Source organism: Ornithodoros turicata, chromosome 8 (genome assembly GCF_037126465.1).
Source record: "Ornithodoros turicata isolate Travis chromosome 8, ASM3712646v1, whole genome shotgun sequence".
NCBI lineage: Eukaryota > Metazoa > Arthropoda > Arachnida > Ixodida > Argasidae > Ornithodoros > Ornithodoros turicata.
Window position 1 is genome coordinate 39,434,118 of NC_088208.1, and position 24,160 is coordinate 39,458,277.

The 24,160-nt window shown below is 44.3% G+C and overlaps 3 protein-coding genes across 8 annotated transcripts in view; 2 read left to right on the forward strand and 1 right to left on the reverse strand.

Annotated features, from left to right (window-relative positions):
- LOC135367293 (5-hydroxytryptamine receptor 2B-like) overlaps positions 1–3,369 on the forward strand; it is a 248,934-nt gene extending 245,565 nt beyond the window's left edge. For all 5 annotated transcript variants that reach the window (XM_064600494.1, XM_064600495.1, XM_064600493.1 and 2 more), the window contains one exon: positions 1,276–3,369. In XM_064600494.1, coding sequence (XP_064456564.1) covers positions 1,457–2,695 — 1,239 coding nt within the window. In that variant the 5' untranslated portion in view covers positions 1,276–1,456 and the 3' untranslated portion in view covers positions 2,696–3,369. The remainder of the gene's footprint in view (positions 1–1,275) is intronic.
- LOC135367296 (uncharacterized) lies at positions 3,198–17,408 on the reverse strand. Of its 2 annotated transcripts, none has more exons than XM_064600500.1 (5): positions 17,173–17,408; positions 15,198–15,364; positions 15,032–15,120; positions 13,706–13,786; positions 3,198–3,564 (listed from the first exon to the last, which is right to left on the reverse strand). In XM_064600500.1, exons 1-5 carry the CDS (start codon positions 17,347–17,349, stop codon positions 3,440–3,442), a joined length of 639 nt encoding a protein of 212 aa, XP_064456570.1. In that variant the 5' UTR covers positions 17,350–17,408; the 3' UTR covers positions 3,198–3,439. The 2 variants fall into 2 exon arrangements, with proteins under 2 accessions (XP_064456570.1, XP_064456569.1); XM_064600499.1 differs by lacking the exon at positions 3,198–3,564 and adding an exon at positions 12,913–13,142 and having other exon boundaries at positions 17,173–17,403.
- A 1,302-nt stretch (positions 17,409–18,710) lies between these two features.
- On the forward strand, positions 18,711–22,701 carry LOC135367297 (allergen Arg r 1-like). The gene is made up of 5 exons (XM_064600501.1): positions 18,711–18,870; positions 19,867–20,024; positions 20,083–20,138; positions 21,299–21,370; positions 22,082–22,701. The coding sequence occupies exons 1-5, from the start codon at positions 18,769–18,771 to the stop codon at positions 22,210–22,212; spliced, it is 519 nt and encodes a 172-aa protein (XP_064456571.1). The 5' UTR covers positions 18,711–18,768; the 3' UTR covers positions 22,213–22,701.
- The last annotated feature ends 1,459 nt before the right edge of the window (positions 22,702–24,160 follow it).

A 24,160-nucleotide genomic window follows, 5' to 3' on the forward strand; every position in this document is an offset into this window, starting at 1 on the left:
ATTTTTGTAATTTGACCTTTGAGCGGGTTCGACTACAACGACGAAGGCAAAATGAAAGGTTTCTTTTAAACCGCACTGTCCAGGAGAGGACATCGCAGGAGAGGTGCGCATGCGCATGACGGTCCCACGAAAGTTGTCCCTTCTTCTTCGTGTTGTATGTGGAACACTTCGTAGGCGTGTTGCAGCAAGATGCAACCTACATTTATCTTTTTTAAATTGTATCATCCATTGTAGGCACTCCAGCAGCATAATGCCTTGTTATCCCATTCGGTCGAGACGTCCTCGTAGCAGACGCGTGTGGACAGGATGGAGCTTCCGCCACACACTTAACGCCGCATTCCATCGATAGGCTAACCGAATAACCGTCCTCACGTCTTTCCTAAGCAAATAAACGCACCATACTGCCTCCTTTGTACCAACCAAAAAAGGAGAAATATACTCGGAGAGTTCTCAAGTGCGGTCCGCAATGCAGCCAAGGTAATTGCATTTCTAGCTTCGTTTCCTTCAATTGTAAGGAGAGTCCGAAGGGAAAAGAAAGGAAATCAGGAGACCTAGAACGGTCGGGGAAGGAGGTATTTTTCTTGTATTCAAGAAAGACCCAGCCGCGCGCGCGCGCTCGAGCGGGGTTCGCCGCAGTGAATAGTGTCTGGGTCCCTTTTGACTCGAGATCAGATTAGCTGTCTTGCGGGGCTTCAAATTATCATATTTATGAGTTCTTGTATCGCTCGCGCTCCTTACACAATTTTGGGGCGCGGTTGGCAGGGACAATTTCGGCACGCCTTGTTGTCACGCTGTCCTTCGGGAACGTGTAATTTGAATGTCGACAACGTAAATTAGCTTTATGTGTGTAGTAGGGTGTGTGTTTTCTGGTGGTTTGCGTGGGGTTCTGTTTGAAGCGTGCGAGATTGTAGGGGAGGATTGATCTAGTTTGTGCCTGCACGGGTGGGCTATACGGACGTCGTGGCAGCCGTATCTCATCGATTTGATTTGATTTGTAAACGAAAAAAAAATGGAGATGCCATATCTCATTGAGGTGGAGTGACTTCCGAGGCGTTACTATGAAACACGTGAGACGGATACAACCTGTAGCGTCTTTCAACTGCGAATCTAGGGCGAATCTATTATGAACAATGAGGTGTTCGAGAATACTTAATTATCAAGTTCAAGAGCCTTGAAAAGTGTCGACGTGATTTTTTTTTAAGCTGGGTATTTCCTGACCCAGCTTTTTCAGCCGCTATTTTTCCCTATTGAATAAGGACTGTTCTTTATTTACAGACTCCATCAACCTCAACAAGGTGATCACCCGCAGTACACCGCCAGACATGTAGCACCGGCCTCGAGAACGTTACGAATCTCCACACCGCATATCTGGAACGAGAGAACTACATAAACCCAATGGCAAGCGACTGCTTCGCTTCGCAAGACAACTCGCGTGTCAAGGAACTCCACAACGACGATGCAGTCTTGCAATAAGAGCATTGTTGTTCCATCGGCCATCATACAAGGAGCTGATCCCCAATACATCTACAGTGCTGCCGGAGCTCTGCAGGAAGAAGACAGCATGAACGTGTCCGAAGGTAACGGAACAGAGAACGTGACGCTTATATGGCACGAGAACCTCGTTGTTGTCATTACGGTGTCCATCTTGCTAAGCTTAGTCATCGTCGCGACAGTCATCGGAAACATTTTCGTAATGGCTGCGATCTTAATGGAACGCAACCTACGTACCGTCAGCAACTACCTGGTGCTCTCTCTCGCTGTTGCTGACCTCATGGTTGCCTGCCTCGTGATGCCGCTAGGTGCCGTGTACGAAGTTACTCAAGAGTGGGTGCTTGCGCCGGAGCTATGTGACGTGTGGACGTGTTGCGACGTACTCTGTTGTACGGCCTCCATTCTCCACCTTCTAGCCATCGCCGTCGACCGTTACTGGGCCGTGACTTGTGTCGACTACGTGCGTCGCCGGGACGTGCGTAAGGTCGGCATCATGATCCTACTCGTATGGTCCGTCGCGTTCGTTGTATCCATCGCCCCGATCTTTGGATGGAAAGATGATGATTTCCATCGACGCGTCCTCAACGACAAGACGTGTCTTGTTAGCCAGGACGTTGCGTATCAGATTTTCGCGACGTGCTCCAGCTTTTACGTACCGCTCATTATGATCCTTCTGCTTTATTGGAGGATCTTCAAAGTAGCCCGCCAACGAATCAGGCACAAGCCTGGCGCGAAAGCTGTGCTTGTAGTGCAGAAGGACCCGTCCACATCGTCCGCGTTGCCATCGACCGAGAACACGCCGCAGCACGGCCCAACCGCTCAACTACGGCCCACCAGTCCTGCGCCGTCGTCAAGTAACGGCATGAAGGCAGTGCAGGGAGGGATAGGTCGACTTCTAGTGCTCACCAAAAGGGAGAGGAGGAATGTCGAGGAATCTATCGAATCACGCCGCGAACGAAAGGCTGCAAAGACAGTCGCCATCATAACGGGTGTGTTTGTTATTTGTTGGTTGCCGTTTTTCGTTATGGTAATCCTAATGACACTCTTCACGTCCTGTCAACCCAGCAAATTGTTGTTCAGCTTCTTTCTGTGGCTGGGTTACGCGAACTCTATGATTAACCCCATCATATACACGATATTTAGCCCGGACTTCCGCAGCGCGTTCGGCCGGATTTTGTGCGGTCACAAGCCCGTCTATAGGTGACAGCGAGGAGGAGCCAAAGTTGGCCTCCTGGCGGCCAAGAACTCTTCATCGAATACTCCCCCGAGTTTCGAACTGCAGTCCAGGCGAAACGATGAAGTCTCCGTTACGGTTCATGGTTTCGAGGACTGAGTTTGACATCGTGCGCCGGAAGACGGGCGAATTGCACGCTGGAAATCTCCTACATGAAACGCACGGTTGCGAACAGAACTTACCTCTTGTGACTTCCATTCTCGTGGTGTAAGATATTATGCGACGCTGCATGGAAGTGTCTTCCGACATTGAAGGGTATATGACTTCATGCCAGTGCAAAGCCGAGTAACTTGTGGTCAACGCATTCTGGCGACGCAATGGTAGCCCTCGAAACTGGGACGTCGTAAAATTGTTTGCCACATACTGCAGATTTCTGAATTTCAAGGGTAGTTTGGTGGCCGGGGCTCGACACCTTACGCTCTCTGAAAATTCGGAAATAGTAGGATGTGGCTGAAACGCTTAGATGATATTTCTTTCATCTTTAATGTCTTTCGTTGCTTGTATTACGACAGACGCTGCGATTTTTATTGGCGTCGTCAGCAGGCAGTACCCAAACAGTGGTCCAAAAGTTGGCAGATACAAAACCATGCAGTGGAGCTTGCTCTGGAGGCTGCCGAATAAAGTCTGTGTTGTCTGATCTTCAATTATCGAGTTACGATTTTATGTTGTCTCCTTAGTCATTACCTTTCTAACTGATACTGCATCTCAGTGACATCAATCATTCTGTTCTCTGACGTCACGCATCTCTTGTATATTGCTCTGCTTGGTACCATAAACGACTCCCATTCCTGGGCATACCATCAGCGTTGCTACTGGATGTACTTCCTTCTGTACAATACCTGGATAGGAAAACACAGTAGTCATGTATATCAGATTTCTGTCTCCACCAGATGACTGAGATATTTTATCGGGTGTTGACTCTTCACTAGGGGTCACTATTAGTCGATGTCAGTGACCACCACTGTACATATGCCTTCATACGTGACAGACACTGTTCTTTGAAAAACAGACGAGTCGTTTCTCATAGCCCAACAACTGCCTCGTATTTGCAGACACGCTTTTTTTTTCTCTCTCTCTCGTAATTTTACGGTGGCCATTTTGTGGCGCGCAAACGGCAACAGTGTACAAAAGAGAATGAAGGGAGAATCCCAGCCAGACCGCTTGTGGCAAGAGAAACTCAATGGACAGGTGCCTTTTGTAATAGGTCAACTGCCCCTTTTGGACGACGGAGATGCATGCTGGTCAGAAAACCGTTGAAATAATTTCGCAGAAAGAGTGAATTCTTTAAAAATAATGTTAGACGCTATGATGTTGCATGTCCGGTACGTATATGCACGCTCGCAAACGAACTTTCCTTCGCGAATAGTGGAAGTTTTGAATTCGAAATGGCATTCTGACGCGACACTGAATAGGATTACAGGACAGTCGAAAAGTATAGGACGATTAGAGGGTCTGCACTCTCATATGAATCTGTACCCTAGCATGTTTTTATATTCACTAAAAACGCTCGACCTTTGAAGGACACTTAGCTTAGGCGTGATCCCGCAGTAACACGCTAAATAAGCAAAGGTGTCCTTGCGTTGGATTCCAACTTAGGCGTTGTTGTCTTCTTTAGAAAGATAAGTCAGTACAATCCACTTTAAGAAAGTCTCAGTAGCACTGTCGTTAAAAGCCCTAAGCTGAATTTATTCATCCAAACACAAAAATGCTTCAAGTGCCACTAGTGACCCTCGTGTCGTAGAATCCTACTTAATTTATGTCATGGAAACCTACACGTCTCACATTGCATTTACGTTTGTACGTTCGTCGACAGTCCAATAGAATCGAATCCCGGCCAGTCAAACCGAATGTATTTTGAGAAAGTCATTTGAAAACTTATTTACTTCATAAAACTGCATACTTTTAGCATCCATGTACCAATTGGTGCTATTGATACTGACCCATCAAAGACACCATACTACAACACCATTCGTTCTAAACACTACAATTTAAGCTTTATAGGTGTCTCAAGTGTCCCAAGTGTCAATCCATTCCGTTGTCTTTTTCGGGCAATGGAATAGTATCAACCAGGCAATACAATTTATATTCAAAGCAATTTCCAATATCGTATTCCATATCAGCTTCTTCAAATCACAGTGAAGCCACATAAAAGATAATTAGCCCCTGTTTCTAGCATCGAAGCAACGAAGCCTCGAAACGTCGAAATGATATGCACTGTAAACTGAAAAACACCCTTATGGGTGTAAATGGCTTGTCCTATAACTCACATCTCTTTTTACACCGTATGGTCTGGAACACCCTTGTGAGACGGTGTATTCTGTGTAAAACACCCTTTGAAAGGGGTGCTCTTCCTTGAAAATGCCTTCTTTGCACGCTTTAAACACCATTTTAGGAGCTTGTAAGATTGTTAAACACCCCCCTGAAAGGGTGTATAAAAGGTGCAAAGGACAGCATTTTCAAGGAAAAGGACCCTTTCAAAGGATGTTTTACACAGAATATAACCTCTAAAAAGGGTGTTCCAGACCTTACGGTGCAAAAAGAGGTGTGAGTTATAGGACAAGCCATTTGCACCCATAAGGGTGCTTTTTAGTTTACAGTGCATGGAACTATCACAACAGCATGGAAACGGGCGAAAGAACTTCGTGTTCTAAGTTTTTTAAATACTCGCCCATTCTAATTTGTCCCTCGTCGCATGCATCTGACGCAGAGTTTAACGACTTCGTTCGTAGCTCAATTAGCCTATTGCGTTTTGGTAATCCGAAGTGCGCGCTTAGCCAAATGATAAGTACCTAACTAGCAAGGCTGCCACGGTTGCCCAGAGCGACCCGACGCCGTCGAGCTGTGTAAAGTTGGCATTGTGTCCTCGTAGAGTCTAGATGTGTGTTCCTTTCTTTTTCATCATGCCCATTGCATTGTCTGTGTATTGTTTCATGGCCGAACATATCTACTGTGACTATATCAAGCATGTTTCATTGACAGTTGTTGTTAGAGGTTTATCTGTATACTTAGTGGATCACAGGATGGCTGTAGTGAAAGTGGAAGACTGCACCATGGATTTCTTATTGACTTTTTTGTTGTTGCTTTGTGTGGTTGCGGGTTTTTGTATGAAACATTAAGGGCCTTCAATCACTGAAAGATATCGGTAAACGATTTTGGTACAAAACTGTGTTTTTTTTTATACATTAGGGGAATCTAAATCCATTACCGCGGCTAAACAAAACTTAGCTGTCATAAGACCTGGCTTTGATTTTATATTTGTGGAATTTATTTAGGTGCGAAAGATGCTGCAAGTGTGAGAGAGAGAGTACGACTGCGTACATATCCTCGCATTTCTTATTTCACGGGATTTTTCGCGGCCATTTCAATATACATGAGCAAATTCGATATACTGCTACAAATTCGATATATTGGGCTACAGTGCTATTTCTGCAACAACAACACAAAAAAAAATGGCATTGTGCAGTTTTGAGTATGCATAATACGAGTGCCTGGTCGTAAACTAGATATTTTCTTGCGGGAAATAGTCAAAGTGTAACGACTTTCTTTCGACGAAATAATGAATGACGTATTCGAGAAAGGCGTGCAGGCTTTCGTTTAAATTAACCCAAAAAGCCCGGCTGAGAGTAGAGTGGTTCTTTGAAAGGCTCGAAATATATTGTACAGGATATCAGGGACTAACTATCACAGTTGACGCAATCATTGTCTATTTCTTTTACTTTTGGCAATGTTCACGTGACCGCGAGGCTTCCGAATTAAGCATCCTTAGAAATCTACTGGCATCACGGCTTAACTTTTTTACGCCACGTTAGGCTTAACATGCTTGCACTACCTCCTATCCTCTTCCCGTCTGTTCCATTTGTCAACATATCCCCCATTGAGAAAAAATGTGAACGTGTCAATAGTTCCATTGGCAGACGTTCGCATAACCGTCATCAGCACATCATAGAGTTGTGCGCAACACGTCAACTGAAGTGTGACGAAGCGTACCAATTTATCAATGAGTCCTCGTGGCTCCATGAAGTGTTCCTGTGTACGTTGTTGAAGTACCGTTATCGGAAAATACAAAGTATACGATATAGTATTGTTATCTATGAAAAGTTAAAGCACCAAACGTAGGCGCACCGTATTCACTGCGTCACTGTGCGCCTGCATTGTGTCGGTGATTTGCGGTGACACGATTGCGTGAAAACTGTACAGGTTGCCAGGTGACATTTCAATGAAAAGCCAAATAAAGCTGAAATATCGGTGCCTCCTTCTCTTGCATTGCCTGAGCTTTGTTTCCTTGATATATGTACTTCTGTTATACGTAAGAGTAGTCTTTCTTTTCTTCCTTAATCCCGCGTTAGCTCCGTGAAGCAACTGGTAAGAGTATAGTGTAGCCGAACCGAACCGAAAACCGGAAAAACCGTTATTTTTTGGCAAACCGAAATTGAAGAAAACACCAAATGTTCTTTTTCGTTCCGGAACAAAACCGAAAAATGGTCTTAAAGGTTTTCGGTTGGACAGTTGGGACGTCTGGAAATCGAAGGTACGTACCGGAAAGCAGTGTGTGACATATCCTCTTGAAACCGGGCTTAGATTCACTCACCGTCAATGTGGTTACCCCGCCGTTTGGTGTCTTAGAGTTGTCATTTTTGTTTTACCGGTGTTAAGATGGACTACGATCAGCAAGTTCACATAACCACCTTGTACCGTATTTCCTATCATCTCGCCCATTTTCAAGTTTTCGTGCGGCGCATGTTTCTTGAATCTCTCTCGAAAAATCTCGAATCGAGTGGTTGCACACATCATACTTCTTTTAGACTTCTGCTTCTCCTGTTTCTTTGTGAAACCCCCGAAATTCGGCACAGCCCTTGCTTCAAAACCGGAGTGATTCCTAATCTTATGAATAGCCTATAGCTAACAAGCAAAAATCTCAATTCAGAAATACCTCTGGTGTGGTATGTTCAACTTCATGAAAGTCAGGGGTATTATTTAAAAAAAAATGGAGGAATTTGGAGCCTCCCCACACCCCTGGTCCAGTTCAATTGCAAACACGCGCGCAGCGAGATCCAAAAAGTTCACAGAGATTGTCAAAGATGGCACTTGTGCTGACGCCAGAACCGGTTCGAACAGTTATTTTTTACGCCGGAGCTGAACCGGAGCTGAACTATTTTCCTCGAACCGGTACAAAACCGGAACAAAACACGTTTCGTTTCGACACTCGGATTGTTAATAAAAAAGGTGCTACACAAAATATGTGTAGAAATGGGGTACGTGTGCGTAATAACGAATAGCGAATAGGAATTTACTTATCAACTTTTCAATGAATAGTACTTTTGAAAAGCAAGTTTCAAAGAATCACGAGAGCGCCGAAGGTCACAGGAAGATTATATACAGCTACGGGAATGCCCTACTATAACCCAATTTTCGTGCTCACCTTTTACCCTTTGAAGCGGTCGCTTGTGGCCCTTGTGGCCATCAAGTCACCATCTTGTCCTTGTCACTGTGTCTATTCCATTATGGACAGATATGTGGAAGGGAATTCATGTGTGCACAGAAGCCTTCTGCAGAAGCACAGCAGAAGCAGAAAGCACAGAAGCCTTCTGCACCTCCAAAACTAACCGTTGCATCAGCCATGGATGCGCACTTGTGGTATGCTCAATTGTCTCACCTCAGAGCATAACCGAAGTAGGCGAGGCTGCACAAAATTCAACTGTGCAATTTCCAAAGGGTGCTTGCACCGCGTTACATATCACCCTTTTTACCTGTGTAGCGTTTTTTATCTTCATTTTTTATTTTTGTTAGCGCCGCGAAGCACCGGCTACTACGGGTGGTCTGCAGACATGGACACATGGAGAGAGGGCAACAGGAAGAAATGGGGGGGGGGGGTATGCGTTCTTCGGCAATCTTTAGAAGGACGTCTGGAAAGTGTACCAGAGAGTCCAGTGAGAAATTCTCAGATAGCGCAGACTATGTTATGGGTGCACGTGTAGTCGGGTGTGCGGGAGCTTGCCCGGTCCGGTGTCTTCGTCATTTTTATTTCAGCAGCAGCTTCTAGTGTGTTCGCTTCAACAGGGGCGAAGCTACGTTTGGGCGAGAGTGCGATCAGTATATGCTCTGGATGGGCGGCTCGGTGCGCAAAGAGGATGGGAAAGCGAATAGGTTAATGGGGAAATGAACTCGAATGGCCTTATAAGAGCGAGGATCTCTCTCTCTCGCTCTCTCTCTGAGGTCTCTCGCTCTCGCTCTTTGGGATTTGAGTAGGCCAACACAAGTACCCACCGTAGGAAACATGTAAGCATGCAAAAGGGCGAAACACGCTAGCGCTCTCTATAACTCACATTGACAAAAGAAAAAGTCGGCAAAAAGTCGACGAAGCGTGAGTTGTGCGTGTGTTTTTCTGGTGGGCGTGTATTCTTTTGCAGCTGCGTTTCTCGCGGCCCTTGTAGCCAAAACACTCTCTGCGCGTCAGGGGATGTGCCTATTAATATTTATAGTATACTATAGTTATCGGTGGTTCATCAGAAAAATAAGATTTTCTCGTGTCATCGATATAAAATAGCAACGAAACTCATGTAAAGGTACACGACAAAGTTGAATTTCCGCATCAAAAAAGAAAACAAGTTACGGCTGTGTATGTACCTTTAATTTCCAAGAGTGCGTTTAAATGGCTCTCCGCCTTCCCGCCATCAGTTGATTTGGAGAGGACGGCACGGTGTCTCCACCTAGAAAGGCGAGCGCCATGTAGTCCTGCCCTTCCGGAGCACCCTCAGTTGGGGAGTCAGCGAAGCAAACGAGAACGGACTTGGCGCGCAGGCAATGGCATCAATGGATCAATGGGATCCACAGGGGTGGCATCCAATGTATTCCTCCGTAGACGAAAGCGTGCTGGGCGAACGCAATGCATCCTGGACAGGTCCTGGTCGCACGTCACAGCAAACGTCAAGGCGCACGTGACCTTAAAGATGGCGGCGCCCGTGATCGGCGGCCAAGCCGTTTGTAAACAATGCGGTTGTTGTTTCTGGACGACGTTTTGGATGTTTTTCGATCACGGTAATTATTTTTATCCGATAATCTTGCAGTAAAACGCGCAGTTTTGCACACAAAGCCTCGTATTGTTGACTTCCAAAGATGTGATGACGACTGCGCGTTAAGACTTACCGAGCCGATGCCATGTACTTAAACTAAGGAGAAATGGGCTACCATGTTGCGGAAGAAGCACCACATAGTTTACGCTAGCAAAATACGGTAATCTCTTGGTGTTATGACGGCGAAAATATGTCCATAAGCGACAAAACGACATATAAACAAAGTCACATGACCTGAAAGTGACGTTTTCTATGACGTGCGACCAGGACAAGATGGCAGTTTTGCCAAAAGCACCCGCTTGAGGGTAGTTACAACAATGGCGGGTTTGTGTCACCCCTGTGATGGGATCCCCCTATCCCCGAGTGTGACCGCCAGGGCGCAGATGATGATGACGATGGTCATGGTGGCTGATCCCTTTGCATCGGACAGACAGCGCATGGGTACATGCACGTCCTAGCCGTTGGTCATGGACAGTGTCAGTGGACGAATTTCTGCCCCATAACTACAGCGGAGCTGCTGCGTTTGTTACCAACCCTGCGCAGTCATGCACGTGTGCACGTGGGAACAGCGAAACGGGACGATAGAGGGAAATACGGCCAGCGAAGGAAGCGATTCAACGCCTGTACAATTTGTTGCGTATGTACGGCACTTCTGCGTGCGTGTGTAGAATTAAGTAGCGCTATCGGTATCGTAGCGTAAACGTCGTGAATCTTATCTTACCTGTGAGATCGTCTACAGCAGCGCGAACCCTTTGCTTTCCGGCGGCACGGATGAACATGTTTACCGCAAATGACGTGTTGAAGCAGCATGTGTATGCTTTGCGAGTGAAATAAATAAATTGTAAGGAATATAGGCATGCATTTTTGAAGACAACAACAGTCACCATCATGCTGCTCTGCGAACAAATGGGAACCGCAAGTATGTAAAACTGAAACCACCCGCCATTCCTTGCTCTGGCCCGTCGAGTTTCTGTAACAATAAAGTGACGTACGAACGACAGCACACACGCGAGTAATTTAGTGGAAAATATTCGCTGCTTATTTCTTAAACAAATGTACATGAGGTACGCACATAGTATGCCAAACTTACGTAGATAAGAAGCGACGAATTTAGGAAAACAAGCAAGTCAAGTTTAGCGGAATGAAGCAGCAAACGGAAGGCCAACGCCTTCCATGACCAACGGATGGCGACTTCCTTGTGGTAACGCTTCCTTGACCGAGTCCGACCCCCCCCCCCCCCCCCCCCCACTTTCTGGTTCTACCTTTCATGTTGATGGTATCATCAGATCATTTCCTTGAGCTTGAGGCGGTGGTAGGGATAGGGACACAAAACACAAGCGGACAGGACTAGGACAGGGGTAGGACTACTTGTGGTTTGTGTTCTTGTCCCTACCACTGCTTCAAGCTCAATGAAATCATACCATCAACGTCGTTACACCAGCTTTCTTGCGTTTTAGTGCTTTCTTCTTCCTTTGATATTTCCGTCTTCTCACCAGCAGGCGAGCCAAGTTAGGTCACCGCTTGTTTTTCAGTTTCATTTTTGCAGTTCTCCGCGCAACCGCTTGATGCCTAGTTCCCACTTGACGGGTTGTCAGCTTTCTGCAGTTTTGAACTGTAGCTTGGTGGCGACTAGCGCTCACATTAATCTTCGACGTGAGTTCTTGTTCACCGGTTAGTTCGTCGTAACCCGGAGTCCACTTTATAGTGCTAATGCGCGCAGTTAAGTAAAATTGTAGAAATCAATCTATGAGTTTAACATGTCATTAAATATGTAACATCTGTTTACATGTGTGGGGTTGGCACGGCACGCACAGGGATTCGCTACGTTCATTGTTACTTATGAAATAATTAGATAATATTAATTCATTCATTACGTCATTCACGGGCGTGTTGTGCATCTAATATGATTCCTGGATTGGCCAACAATACTCTTGCTCGAAAAGAGCACAATATACGTAAACATTTTTTTTTAATATATAGAAGAACTCGTACGTGCTGTCATTCGTTCCCGAGTAACATCACATTGGCTCTCGAATGATTTTGTTCTTGCAGATGTCGTCTTGGGAAGCAAATTAGTTACAAGTAATCACAAGTTTCTGAAATTATAGATAACCGGGGAATTCCAATTGCGTAACTGTAACTATACAGCGAGGCAACTAGTTGCTTTAGAATATCGTGTTTGTGTCTCAAATTTGAGAAACTTATCTTTGTTCACTACCTGTCGCCGACTGGTATTCACCATGAAAGCTGCTCACTGAGAGAGAGTTATTAATTACAGTTACTGACTGCATCGTGAAAGAGTACTCGTCGATGTGGCTAGTTCTCGTTAGCTTGTTTGTCCATTCTAAGCTCGCATGATGCTTTTTCCACATCTTCGCTATTTCCTCTTTCATGCAATTCAACCTATTCCTTTTGAGTGATTCCGACTTAGTAATGTCATGAACTTATAACGTCTCTGACATGATAATCGCGCTTCTGAACACAGGAAGCGTCGTATTGTGTGTTCATTGTGTGAGAAAATGTCAAGCGGATGTGTGGACTTGGATATTTCGAAAGGTGCCTTTGTTAACTGTGATGTTCGTCTTCGAAATATAAGACGAGAACAAAAATCGAACTAACTGAAAATGTGTAATCTCATAAGTACGAAACTTAAATGAGAACAGTAGAAGGATGATAGACTATTTTGTGACTTTCCTTGCTTAAGTGCGTGAGATCACTCGGCGAGTGTTTTCCACTGGTGATTTCCGATAGATCGAACTTTCGCCTGCTCTCTGTTTTATTGCCTTATTCGTTTTATTTTTCATTGCAGTCTAGAGTAAGGCATATTGTGGGGTAGCCATCCTGACCGTGTCGGGACTATCTTCCCATTTTCTACTTCCACAAAATTTCCAAACGCTGAAAACAAGGAAGAAAAGACATCTTGAACAGGGATATAAAACAGCGAGAAAAACTGGACGGAGAGAAAGGACACGTCTCTCTTTTCTCCGTCCAGTTTTTCTCGCTGTTTCATCCCTGTTCAGGATGTACCAACTAACCTATGTCACTGCCTTAAGTAAGAAAAAAAAAACTTTTTAGGATATGGGCGTAAAGTTGAATATTATTAAACATCAAGAAGGAGAAGTCCAATAACATCGTATTCATTCAAGTTGCGAATCAAGACGATAAGAAAGCTTGACGTAGTCTTCAGTCTTCTTCGATAATGACATCGTGCGATGTTTCGTAATGGCATTTTGCTTTACCGTACACTGCATACCTGGATGGTCCACACAGCAGATCATAGATGAACATACAGCTACTCCTGATTGTCTGCCCTTCGTACGCCCACACTTGACACGCTGGCTTCCCAGCTGCAGAACAACACACACAATGTATTATCTGTTCACGTATCATCTGTGACACTCTAATTGAAACTTTTGCAGCTTAACACCATCACCCCCTACCACGCCCGAATAAACGTCGGCGTACTTTCCCACGCAAAGTTTGATCTGAGGACTGCGTTTTGTTAACTGCAGCGAAGCCCGAAGGTTGAGGTTGATTATAGAAAGAAAAAAAAAGGAAGATATCGAATTCGTCACTTGACGAATTCGGCTACTCCCGCAAAGGAAATGAAATGAAAGGTTCGGAATAGGCATTCGACATATTCAATATTGTAGAGAACAGAATGCTTATTGCCTCGCGAGTAAAAGCTACCAATTCTTCGCCGTTTCGTTTTCCTCAAATGGTACAGTTCAGCAGCAAAAACAAAATGGTTCGTTTGTTTTCAACCAAACCGCCCGGAAGACGGCCCACAGAGGAAGCGCGCATGCGCCGTACGATTGCTTTTGCCAACTTATTATTCAGCCGGCTATAGTGGGGATTTGTGTGGGGGATCCTCTGACGTCTTATCCCAAGAAATGAATTCCATACTTACGTTTTTCATAGTGAGGAATTCTCAGGATTCCGCAAGTTTTATAGTCCGAAAATATCATGGGATAATGGTAACCTGGATCATCTGCAGCAAGTCAGTGGGAATAATGAGGTTGAGAAAACTAATTGTTGTGTGTCAATGTTGAACATACGAGGGTGTGCTAAAAAGTTATCTGTCCGACCCTCTTCCAGATATACGAACGCGATCTCGTCATTCTAGGCAAAAAGAGCGAGACGATGGAGGAGAAGCGGAAGAAGAGAAATTGTAGGTTTGTAACGCGATCATTTTCATTACTCACGAAGTCATCGTCGATTTTCATTACTACTCTATTCTGCATATAGTACGCACTGGTTTTATCTCGCTCGATGTTATATCTTATACACTCTAAGAAAAAAAAGAGTAAAACGGGGAGTAATTGCAGCTTCTACTTCCCTAGTGTGCAATTACTCCCCATTTTAGTCCCCTAACCCAACATTTAGTCCCGACATTTACTCCCCAGGACTGCAAATTGTCACTAAACTTCGCGAATGGTCTCCTGAATGCAACAGTCACCGTAAATATGTGCCCTTGGTCAATTTGAAGGGCATAACGCTGTATAACTCAGACAACGTAGCAATTTTCCAGCCACACAGAGTAAGAAACAGTTAGCGCATTTTTCTTCGCAAATTGTGCCCTAGTATGGCGCAAGATTTTATATCACTCGATATATCACGGTTGACGGTTTGCTTCGAAGTATTTTCATGCATGCGCACCAATTAAGTACCTGGGACTCTTACGACAGCGCGTGAAATGCGGTCTTCACTCTGTCACATTCATTTACTCCCGTGCATTTACTCCCGAAAGGGACTATTTTTTGTGGCAATGCAATTACTCCCCAAAAGGAGTAAAAGTACTCCCTTTTTTCTTAGAGTGTAGCTGTTCTCCGCAGAAACAAAGTCAGTATGACTGTGTCGAGTAACTCAGGTGCGATTATTAGAGAGGTGAGCTTATTATGATCCCGTCTTATAAGCAACGTTTCCGGAAGACACAGTAGAATTTTCCCTCATTTTTGAAAGAATGGGCAAGGGTTTGTGGTGTCCGTAGATAGTAGGTATGAGAGTATGTGACATCATAACGAGCACTAGCGTTTGTCTCCTAGCAGTGGCACAATGACCCACGTTCGCGATCTTAGATTGACAATGTTTACTTCTTCTTGCATACCTGCTATATAGTTTTCAAAACTAGGAGTTACTATCCTGCTACTTTGACACAATGAGAGGCACGCAGTTTGCAATTGCATTTATTATTTGGCGTTCTGAAGACACGAGTTTAGTTCGGAGTGGTACTCACCTGAGTCCAGCTCGTACCTTGCATATAACACATTATATACGTCATACCCTCTTGTGCGGTTGGCGGTGAAGTACGCAACAAACTGCGTTCTGCAAAGTTCACAGCGGGAGGCATTACTGCAACGTAACTGCTCAATGAAAGACCAGGTGGCAGACGTAATACTTACATCTCACGTTTTTTGTGGTTCGCAGAACTTAGCTGTACGGTGGCAGTCTTTGTCCTTCTATCGATGTAGATGACCTCCGCTTTCACGCATTGGCCGTTCTTCCCATACATTCGGTCATGCTTGTACGACCGTTGATACAGGAACATAGTTCTGTTTCTCGTAATGAACTGGGACAACAAAGGTAACTTGTTTTAGTGATCCCTAAACTTGCGTGGTGTTCTAAAAGATAAAGGGACTAAATTTTGGACGTTGCGACCAGAGAAGGTAACTGAGTAATCCACGATTGTATGACGTACAGGGTCCCAGACCTCAAGTGTTTTTTCATGTGTGTATAAGGAACCCAAGTGGAGTCCTCTGCACTGTGCTTCCCATCAATATATCGCCAGCAGATTGCTTGAACTATGGGGAAACACCTTACAAAGTTCCACAGAAGAATTCATAATCCATTTAGGCATAGTTTCGGCTTAGCTTGCGGTCAGGAATTGTCTATTTAATAGAACACTTTATACGCACAATGAAAGCTCAAGTGTCCCTCCCTTAAAAAATAAAGAAAAGGGAACTACGTTTCTGTGTATGACAGTATAGTCCATATATGTATATGTGTACGTATGTGATGATGATGATGAGGAGTGGAGTTTTTGTGGCGCATCGACAACAAAGGTCATAATGCGCCAACACTGTGATTAAGATGAGATGAGTTTAAAATAGGTAAGATGTTTAATATAAGCAGAGAAGCAATATATAAAATGCCAGTCTAAAACTACAAACGGTTTACAATTCCAATAGCACTTAAAAAATTTTAAACTCTACTAAGAGGGATGATAGCCTCATCACCCAGCAATAGTGCAGGATGAGGAAGCAAGCATGCATGTATGCATGGTGCGTGGTGATGGTGGTGGTGTGCATGCATGCATGCATTATGCATGTATGTATGCATGTATGTATGCATGTATGCATGCATGTATGCATGCATGTATGTATGTATGCATGTATGCATGTATGTATGCATGTATGCATGTACGCATGTATGTATGTATGTATGTATGGCAATGTCCAACATCGGTGGCGTGTAACATTACAACGTTCGTGAAGGTGTTAACGACAAAGGGGATAGCTGAGTTATGACTGTGTCTATCTCGTACAAGAGTCAGAGTACCAAGCACCATTGCGCCAGCGCCATACCAGCACCTCTAGTGCCGGGAGTTACAATGAAACCACCCTAATTTCAGATTTCTTGTTTTTTTCGGGGGACAATCAACAAAAATTCAAAGTGCTGCAAAGTAGCGTTTTAAGAGCGCCGTCCCCCACCCCCTCTCCTTCGACCATATTTAGAAACAGATTTGGGAAAACTACTTTTATTTTGTAAAGCTTGAAATAAATTACTTTTCCATGCGTACTGATACGATTACTTTCATCAAGTTATTACATTATTTTGCATTACACTTTACTGGAAGTCTCTGAGACAGTTCTATGTGGTGTTTGAAGCGCGTACTGTAATGTGGCGTTATTGGTCATTTATTAAAGTTTCGTTTACTTTACTTTACTTTCCAATATACTTTCTTTTACTCCTTTACATATAGGAGAGAGACAGCAGTAAAAGCAGTGTTCATAATCTAATTGCGCAACCATAGATAAGATTGATTGTAACGTAGAAGGAGTTGGTGTTCCAATACTCCACAGTGTAGACCCTGATGATCTGGTCGGTGACAAAGGTAGCTAGAAAAAGACAACTTGGCAATTTTCCTTGCATACACCATCAACAATTCCTAGCTGCTGGCTTTAAACAGTGCCTGAATTTCCAACCCAAGCAATGGCTAATGGCATTACATTACTCATTACCTCACCATAAAATGTTATGCATTAGCATTGCTCATTACCGAAATGTAATGCAGTACTCACCTATCTATTCTCTGGTGATTTCGCACGCATAACAAACAATACAAAATGACGTAAAATCCATGCTCGTTCTACTTGCCTTCCACGCATCTTGATATTTGGAAAGTATCGACTTTGTCTCAGCGTACGGTTTAAGTGGAACTTTTGGCGGAGGCTCGTACCATAAGTTGTCCCATTGACTGGCAAAGATTCTTCCCTGATCGTCAAGTACACTACAGAGCGATGCGACTAGCAGCAGAGAAATGCGTGGCGCCATCTCTGCTTGTCACAGATATGAATACATGAGATCCTGCTAAAAGCTGTTTCCGACATTCAAATAATATGGTTGATGGATGCAAAGCAGGTTTTTCCAGGTATCATTCGTCACACATGACCTCATGAAGCCATGAGACATTGCGCATGCCTTTGTATAGTCTTGAGGTACAGGTACAGGATTTTTATAATGGATGTAGTTCCGTATCGGGACCACTGGCTTTTTTTAAAGAAAAAAGAATAAAAATACAAATCAAACGCTCTTACGTAAAACAGGAACTAATTAGTAACGAAATTAAACAGGAAGGACGTTCGTATATTGCGTGAAACGTATAAAAATTGAATTAAAATTAAAAAGAATTAAAATAGAATTAGAATTAAAATAGAGGAATTAAAAACAATTTAATTAAAAATTAAGAAGTGCATCAGATGGGGTAGTTGAAACGCATATAAAAAAAGTTATAGTCCACAGAATGGACCATTTCGGGGAACGCGTATGCGCATGGCGATGGCCGCCATGTTTGTTGACATGAAAACATGCTGCGGGCTGTGACGCGAGTTGGCGAAGCTTTTTCTCGCAATGCCTATAATGTGTCCACTGCCGAAACATGAAAGGCATAAATGTCGGTGTACGGTTCTTCCGTTTCCCACCGTAAAAGCGTCATCGAAAGAAGCGGGAGCTTTGCATTAGCGTTGTTTGGCGCATGAAGAAAGGTGTTTTCGTGTGGGTGACGACGACGAACTCACGTGTCATGCTATCCGCCCCCAACGTCTTTCTCTTCGCCGGTGTTGGCGCATGCATTTTGAGGCTTCTCGCAATAATGTGTTGCGTCGTCGAACTATAGTCGAACTGTACTGGCCATCACTGCTTTTTACACATTTCGCATTTTATGAAACGCGATCCGACTTCCACAGAGAAATTAATAGCAAAAATTAACGTGAAAAGAAAAAATTAACACGAAACGTCACCAGGGTTCACTACAAGAAGTGGTGCGACAGTATGGAAACATCTGCCTGTTGGTGTGAGCTCCAAAGTCATTCTAAACACTCGAATTTGCTGTCTGAATCATTCATATTTCCTCGGTGGTTTTTCAGCAGGCTTTTCGGGGAAGATGCCGTCACACCTCCCCTTGAAGTCGGTCCACGACGGATATTAACTCTTTCCTGCTGTCCTCTCTCCATCTCTCTACACCTCTCATAGACGCAGTTGCTCCGCGGTCTTAACGCGGAAATAAAATAGCCACGCGCACACGCAACAATAAAGCTGTTCTCATATGACAATGGAAGGCTTTATACGCGGCCCCTTCAGACGCTGAATGTAAATCATGTTTATTACGTCATTGAGAATCGCTCTTTGAGAGCATGCAGGTGGTCGGCACGAGCATGCGGCTTGCACCTTTCAACGAGAACGAGTGGCATTGACATGAAGCTGCATCTCGTTGTCCTGTTGCGTTGCGTTTACACTTACGGAAGTGTCGGGGACACAGTGCGGTCTTCTTGCCCGAACCAAACGGATGCGTGGAAGGCAAGTTGTATACTGTTGTAGTACTATCTTAAGCACCGGGGAAAGAAAAAAAAAGAAAGATAATGAACATGTGTCACGGCAGAAGTAGCTGTAGGTATAGAAAATGTATCCACTAATGGTGAAACAGAAAAAGAGTTTCGAGGAAACAGCCTCAGGCCAGAAGCTGCCGATAATTCGAACACTGCCTGTAAATTGGAGAACATTAGCACAACAAATGCGATAACAAAAATTGCTCGAAAATTACGTAAACGTGAGGCTTTGCAAAGGGAAATACTAATAATAAGTAGAAGACCGAACTTCTTTTTTTTTTTTCGATATATCGGAGATGAGCGAAAGCAATTTCAGTAGCTTCGTTTAACTTTTCACCCCACTAAAGAAATTTCCTAACAATGAGGACAAAGACTGGACAAAACAAAGGAAGGAATCCCTATCCAGTCATGACCCTGATAACAGACCATATGTGCTACATGTGTGCTCAAACGTCGCCATACCAGCACTGGGCGCCTGTTTCGACATTATAGCAGCAGTGCGCAGGCAGGCAACATTTCGGTTGGGTAGCGTCACAAGGCCACGTAGAACGTGATGTCCTCCCGTCAGGGTGAGACTTTCACCACTGAAAGTCCCGCGCTTTCAGGGCTTTCAGTTGTGAGGCTCTCATCCTTAAGAGTGGATCAAGTTCTGACGGACCTTGTGACGCCACCCAACAGAAATGTTGCCTCCCTGCGCACTGCTAATGATGGCCCAATAATGCCGAAACAGCTGTCCAGTGCTGGTATGACGACGTTCGAATACTCGAACGGATACACTGCGTGCAGCCGAACAGCTTCGGCTTCCTTTTTTCGTACATTATGTGGTACATGTTCATTACTTCAGGAGAGTTCATTACAGAAAACGAATTGTTCCATTCAAAATGAACACTGTTCCTTGTAAAGTTGTGTTATTGGTATACGTATTTCATCGCATGGTTTGTTGAAGTTCTTTCTGTCTGTTTTAAAGAATCTTAATAGTCGAGGCCCTGGAAAGTATTTCCTTCTGGAGGCTACGACGCCGAACCCGTACGAATGTGCTTACGTGGATCAGCCGACGTTCATCTCTGAAAACGAAAAAAGTGCTAACATCACATTTGGATCACGTGACAAGGATGGAGAAGGGCTGTAAGAGATTGGGTTCGATGCTTCCATCTGGACTCTGCAACAATGCGTTGACTTGCAGGATAAAGTTGCTGGGGACAGTTAGAGCAGAAGGAGATAAACTTCATCTTACGGGAGGTAAGCCCGCTCGAGACACATATCCGAAATTATTCCGCCTTTTACATCGAGCGGCTTCTACCATCTGCGAGAAAACTATACCTAAACAGAGGCACCTGAACTTAAAACGTTGCCATCAAAGCACACTTATGTAAAAAGAAGCATATATCATGTAAGTAGTGATCACGAATATTTCTCTCCGTGTATTATTTTTCGCCATTTATTCGCCAATTGTTCTTCGCCCCGGTTGTATTTGGTGGTATTTGCGTTTAACAAATTAAATTCCTTTAAACAACAAAGCACTGCCCTTACAGAGGTCCGCATCGGACGATACAGCTTGTCAACCCTATGTTCGGTGGCGCCATCACATCCCCCGTCATAATGTTGACACTCCTCGTGACGTCAACTGCATGAAGGAAAGAAAGTGCGCGCGTACGATTCCGGTGCGGGCTGTGCAGAAATCTCGTGCTTGTATCAGAGTATGACGTGGTGATTGCACATTGCAATTTCATCAAAACACACATTTCATTTTTAAGTCGTAGACCCTTTATAGGGTCACTAAACTATACTAGCAGTGTCGTGTGTATTTCCCACCGAATGGCGCTTTGCGGTGTCAATCAATCCCAAGCTCTCCACAACGTCAGCCGAGTCATGTTATTTTTAACAATAATGTTGTTGTTAGTTTTTGTGGATGAGAGCTCGTAAACCTAGTGTGACTGCCACAACCTACGTAACATGTTTACTACCTCATTGTTACAGATCCGCCAATGCAGAGCTATCTCACTTCAAAGTACAGAAGTGCGGCTTATGAAGTAGTTTCTGTTACTGAAGGCCTCTGCAAGAAATCTACAAATAATGCGTTGTAGAAGGACATTCCTCGCGAATGTATTCTACTGGTTCTAAAAGTGTTTTCTTAAGAATGCAGCAATGTCAGTGGTTGCGCGTGTGAAACTTCAAAACGACGTCGACACTATTGTTGTAAGAACTCGAGTGACGCAGAATGATTGAAAAAGTAGTGCACGACGCGTTTTATAATTGCCGTGCTACTATGTGGTGGTCGACCTCCAGAATTTCATAACGCATTGTTCAATTTTTGTTGCTCAGTTGTTCAATATTTACAAATGTATCGTTGTTTCTACATCAGTTGAATGTCCCTTTAAAACATGCGTATGTACATGTAGGTCGGGGTGGGATGACGACACTTCTTCATGCTGAGTACGGTACCTGTGACGTTTTTCTGGCGCCAACTGGAGGTAAATATCTTATCAAGCAACCGCAACGCCACCTAGAGTAATCACGGCGTGCTTTCGATTGGCGTAGCTTTGGAGCCGAGCCGCTGTCTAGCAGGTAGACGCAGAAAACGTGTGTTCGAAGTCGTCTATACGGCATGACTTTATGTGTTCACGTAGCGTACTAGCAAAAGGAGGATGGGCTTTCTGTCTCTTGGTCATGTTGGTATTGAACAATCCTGTCTATGGAGTTATGTTCCGTTTTTTACTTAAACGCTATGTAATACGAAAGCGCTAGTTCTGGTTCGTTTTGCGAAGCATCTTAGTTCGCCACCTTCGCTTCATTTTGCGAAGCTTCTGCGTCTCTTCAACGTGGGAATTGGCATGAAATTCTTTGATCGTGGCTTCTGCTTTCCCAAATGTTTTCGTCCGTCAGATGTGCCTAGAGAAGCCCTAAAATGCAGTCAGCGATTGGCAGTCCACAAAAAATGGTCATATGAAGGCTGGTGTATTAAAGTCTGTAACCAATGGATGGAAGTCGTTGGCATAATGCTCTTGCTGGTGGTAGCAATGGGTCACTCTTCTTTTGCATAGTCTCACTCCACCCGGCATGAAATAACTCAGTCGCAAGGGACATTGCCATGAAGCCGAAAAAGCGTCAGCCTGAGAAGTTCGAATTGTCTTCGACATTGCATTCCCTAATTTCCTGTTTCCCCTTCCTTTGTGTATGTCCAGCTTGTGAGCTCTGGGTTCACGAGAAAGTCCTGAGAACAAGATCATACGGCTGCTGCAGTACAAAGTTCCAAGAGTGTGCCAAGTCCAGCTCAGTCCAGCACCCCTACCAGGAAGGCTGTCTTCGTCAGTAGCGTGGAGAGGAAGGAAGCACGCATATTTTGCAACATATCGATCGCGATCACAGCATGAACAAAATATACTATGCGGTATATTACTGCAAATCCTACAATTTTATGAATTGAAATAGTGGTGTGAGTAAAGAACAACTTTCAAGATATTTTGTATTAATTTTGTGATATTCTGTTCCTATTTGTCCACTTGTTCGAGCTTGTTAAAGACGTAGTTGACGTTGTGCATTTCTGATCTGTGAGACCTCGAGACAAGCGAGATCTTGTTCGAGCAAAGTACGCATTGAATTGTTGCTATGAACTGAGATTTCTGCCTCGACGATCCCACATCATTCATGTCGTTGGAACCTACATGTCTCACATCGTAACCGTCAAAAATATTGTGTACCTGCACACAGCGTACGTGCCCGAACCAACATGCAAGAACATTGTTAAAAAAGATGGAACACTTCACACGAATAAAGCCAACTGAATGTTGTTCGCTGTCGTGCAGCGTAGGAGCTAGTATTCTTTCAATCTGCCTAGCCTACGATTTAGCTTACTTCTAGAATATTAGTCTAGGGGCAGAGGTGTCAATTTGAAAGTTGTGAGGTGCACGCAGTACACACAATCAAGTCGTTTCAAAAGAGGGACTTAGTGTGTGGCGCTTTCCTTTCAGCCTAAAAATAAAGCCTTCAGAATACAACAAATACCACGTGAGATTGCTTCCAGATGCCGCGGTTTCAAAACAGGCTTTTTGGCCACAATAAAAAGCCATATAAAGATGTGCCAAGCAACTCCTTTGGGACCCTCCCAGCATCCCTTGTAGTTGCTATCGCGAAGGTTTCGAAATATGGACGTTACATGGCAATAGTGCAGTCAGAAAAGTATTTCACGGGGGTTCAGTGGGAAATTTAAATGGGGAGAGGAATTCACCCTCGTTCTCCATGTCCAAAATGCATTATCCAAAGGTCCGGGGGACATCTGAACTGAACCCCCGAAAACTCCGTCTAGCTACGTCACTGCTAGGTGATGCTTTCAACGTTTGTTCTTTTTGTTTCGGTTGGATGTCTTCCAGATTCCGTAGATTACTTTTTGGTGCTCTAATTACAACTTTTTAATGTAGAACTGTCGGGATTAATTAAACGCATCATTGTACTCAGCTTCGCCGTCACGGGACATCACACCAGTCATCAATATTGAGGCGAATGCACTTTCGCATTGTTTCCACCAGGCCTGTGTGCATTAAAAAGTCTAGGTACCAAAATTGTCGCAACTTAGCCGCCTCTTCGTATTGTAGAGCAACACCACGCAAAAACTAGACAGCACAATCTGTTTTTGGTTTTGCATAACGTTGGTACAAACAAGAGCAATGATCGAAAATGTCGTCATGATCTCCGTTCTGTAGCAGAGTAACCACGCCCTGCATCGAAAAATAGAAAACGTCGCGCCCTCCTCCAAAGAAGTAGCTTTCGAGCGATAGTAGTGCCTTCGAGAGCAGACGTACAGGAACGGCGCAGTTTCGGTACAAAGGTACCCACTAAGAGAGCAGCAGGGCCACTGCCTTAAAGTTCCACCTGGGACTAAACATCGTGTCTTCAGAGTATGAAGGATTTGGTGCCATTTATCTGATTTATCTGAGAATTGACATCAGGTTAAAAGGTTTGTGACACGTCATCCCAGGTAATCCCAGATAAATATAAATCATCTTTGTCCTGGCGTGAACCTGCTTTGAAGTTTTCACGGCGATGAGGTTGATGAAAGCGGAGAAAATGGGCAGCGCGAGCACCGAAGCTGACGCGACTCAATGGAAGAGGAAGAGGAATGAGGTCACGATGCATCCGTACGTCGTTCATTGCGGGCGCGATATGATGCTGCAGAATATACAGGGCAGAATAGCAGTCCGGGCTAAAGCCGACTTTTTTTAATTAATTTTTTAGACTATTTCTGTTGCTATACTGCGCATAGTTTC

What these genes read in the sequence shown, in the direction of transcription:
- LOC135367296 (XM_064600499.1), bottom strand. Translation starts at nt 17,349, where the DNA reads ATGGCGCCACGCATTTCTCTGCTGCTAGTCGCATCGCTCTGTAGTGTA. An exon ending in AATATCAAGATGCGTGGAAG is followed by an intron (nt 15,365 to 17,172) that starts GCAAGTAGAACG and finishes TTGTTGTCCCAG; the next exon opens with TTCATTACGAGAAACAGAAC. An exon ending in AATTCCTCACTATGAAAAAC is followed by an intron (nt 13,143 to 13,705) that starts GTAAGTATGGAA and finishes GTTGTTCTGCAG; the next exon opens with CTGGGAAGCCAGCGTGTCAA.
- LOC135367297 (XM_064600501.1), top strand. Translation starts at nt 18,769, where the DNA reads ATGAAGCTGCATCTCGTTGTCCTGTTGCGTTGCGTTTACACTTACGGA. An exon ending in ACCAAACGGATGCGTGGAAG is followed by an intron (nt 18,871 to 19,866) that starts GCAAGTTGTATA and finishes TCTGTTTTAAAG; the next exon opens with AATCTTAATAGTCGAGGCCC. An exon ending in GACAAGGATGGAGAAGGGCT is followed by an intron (nt 20,025 to 20,082) that starts GTAAGAGATTGG and finishes GTTGACTTGCAG; the next exon opens with GATAAAGTTGCTGGGGACAG.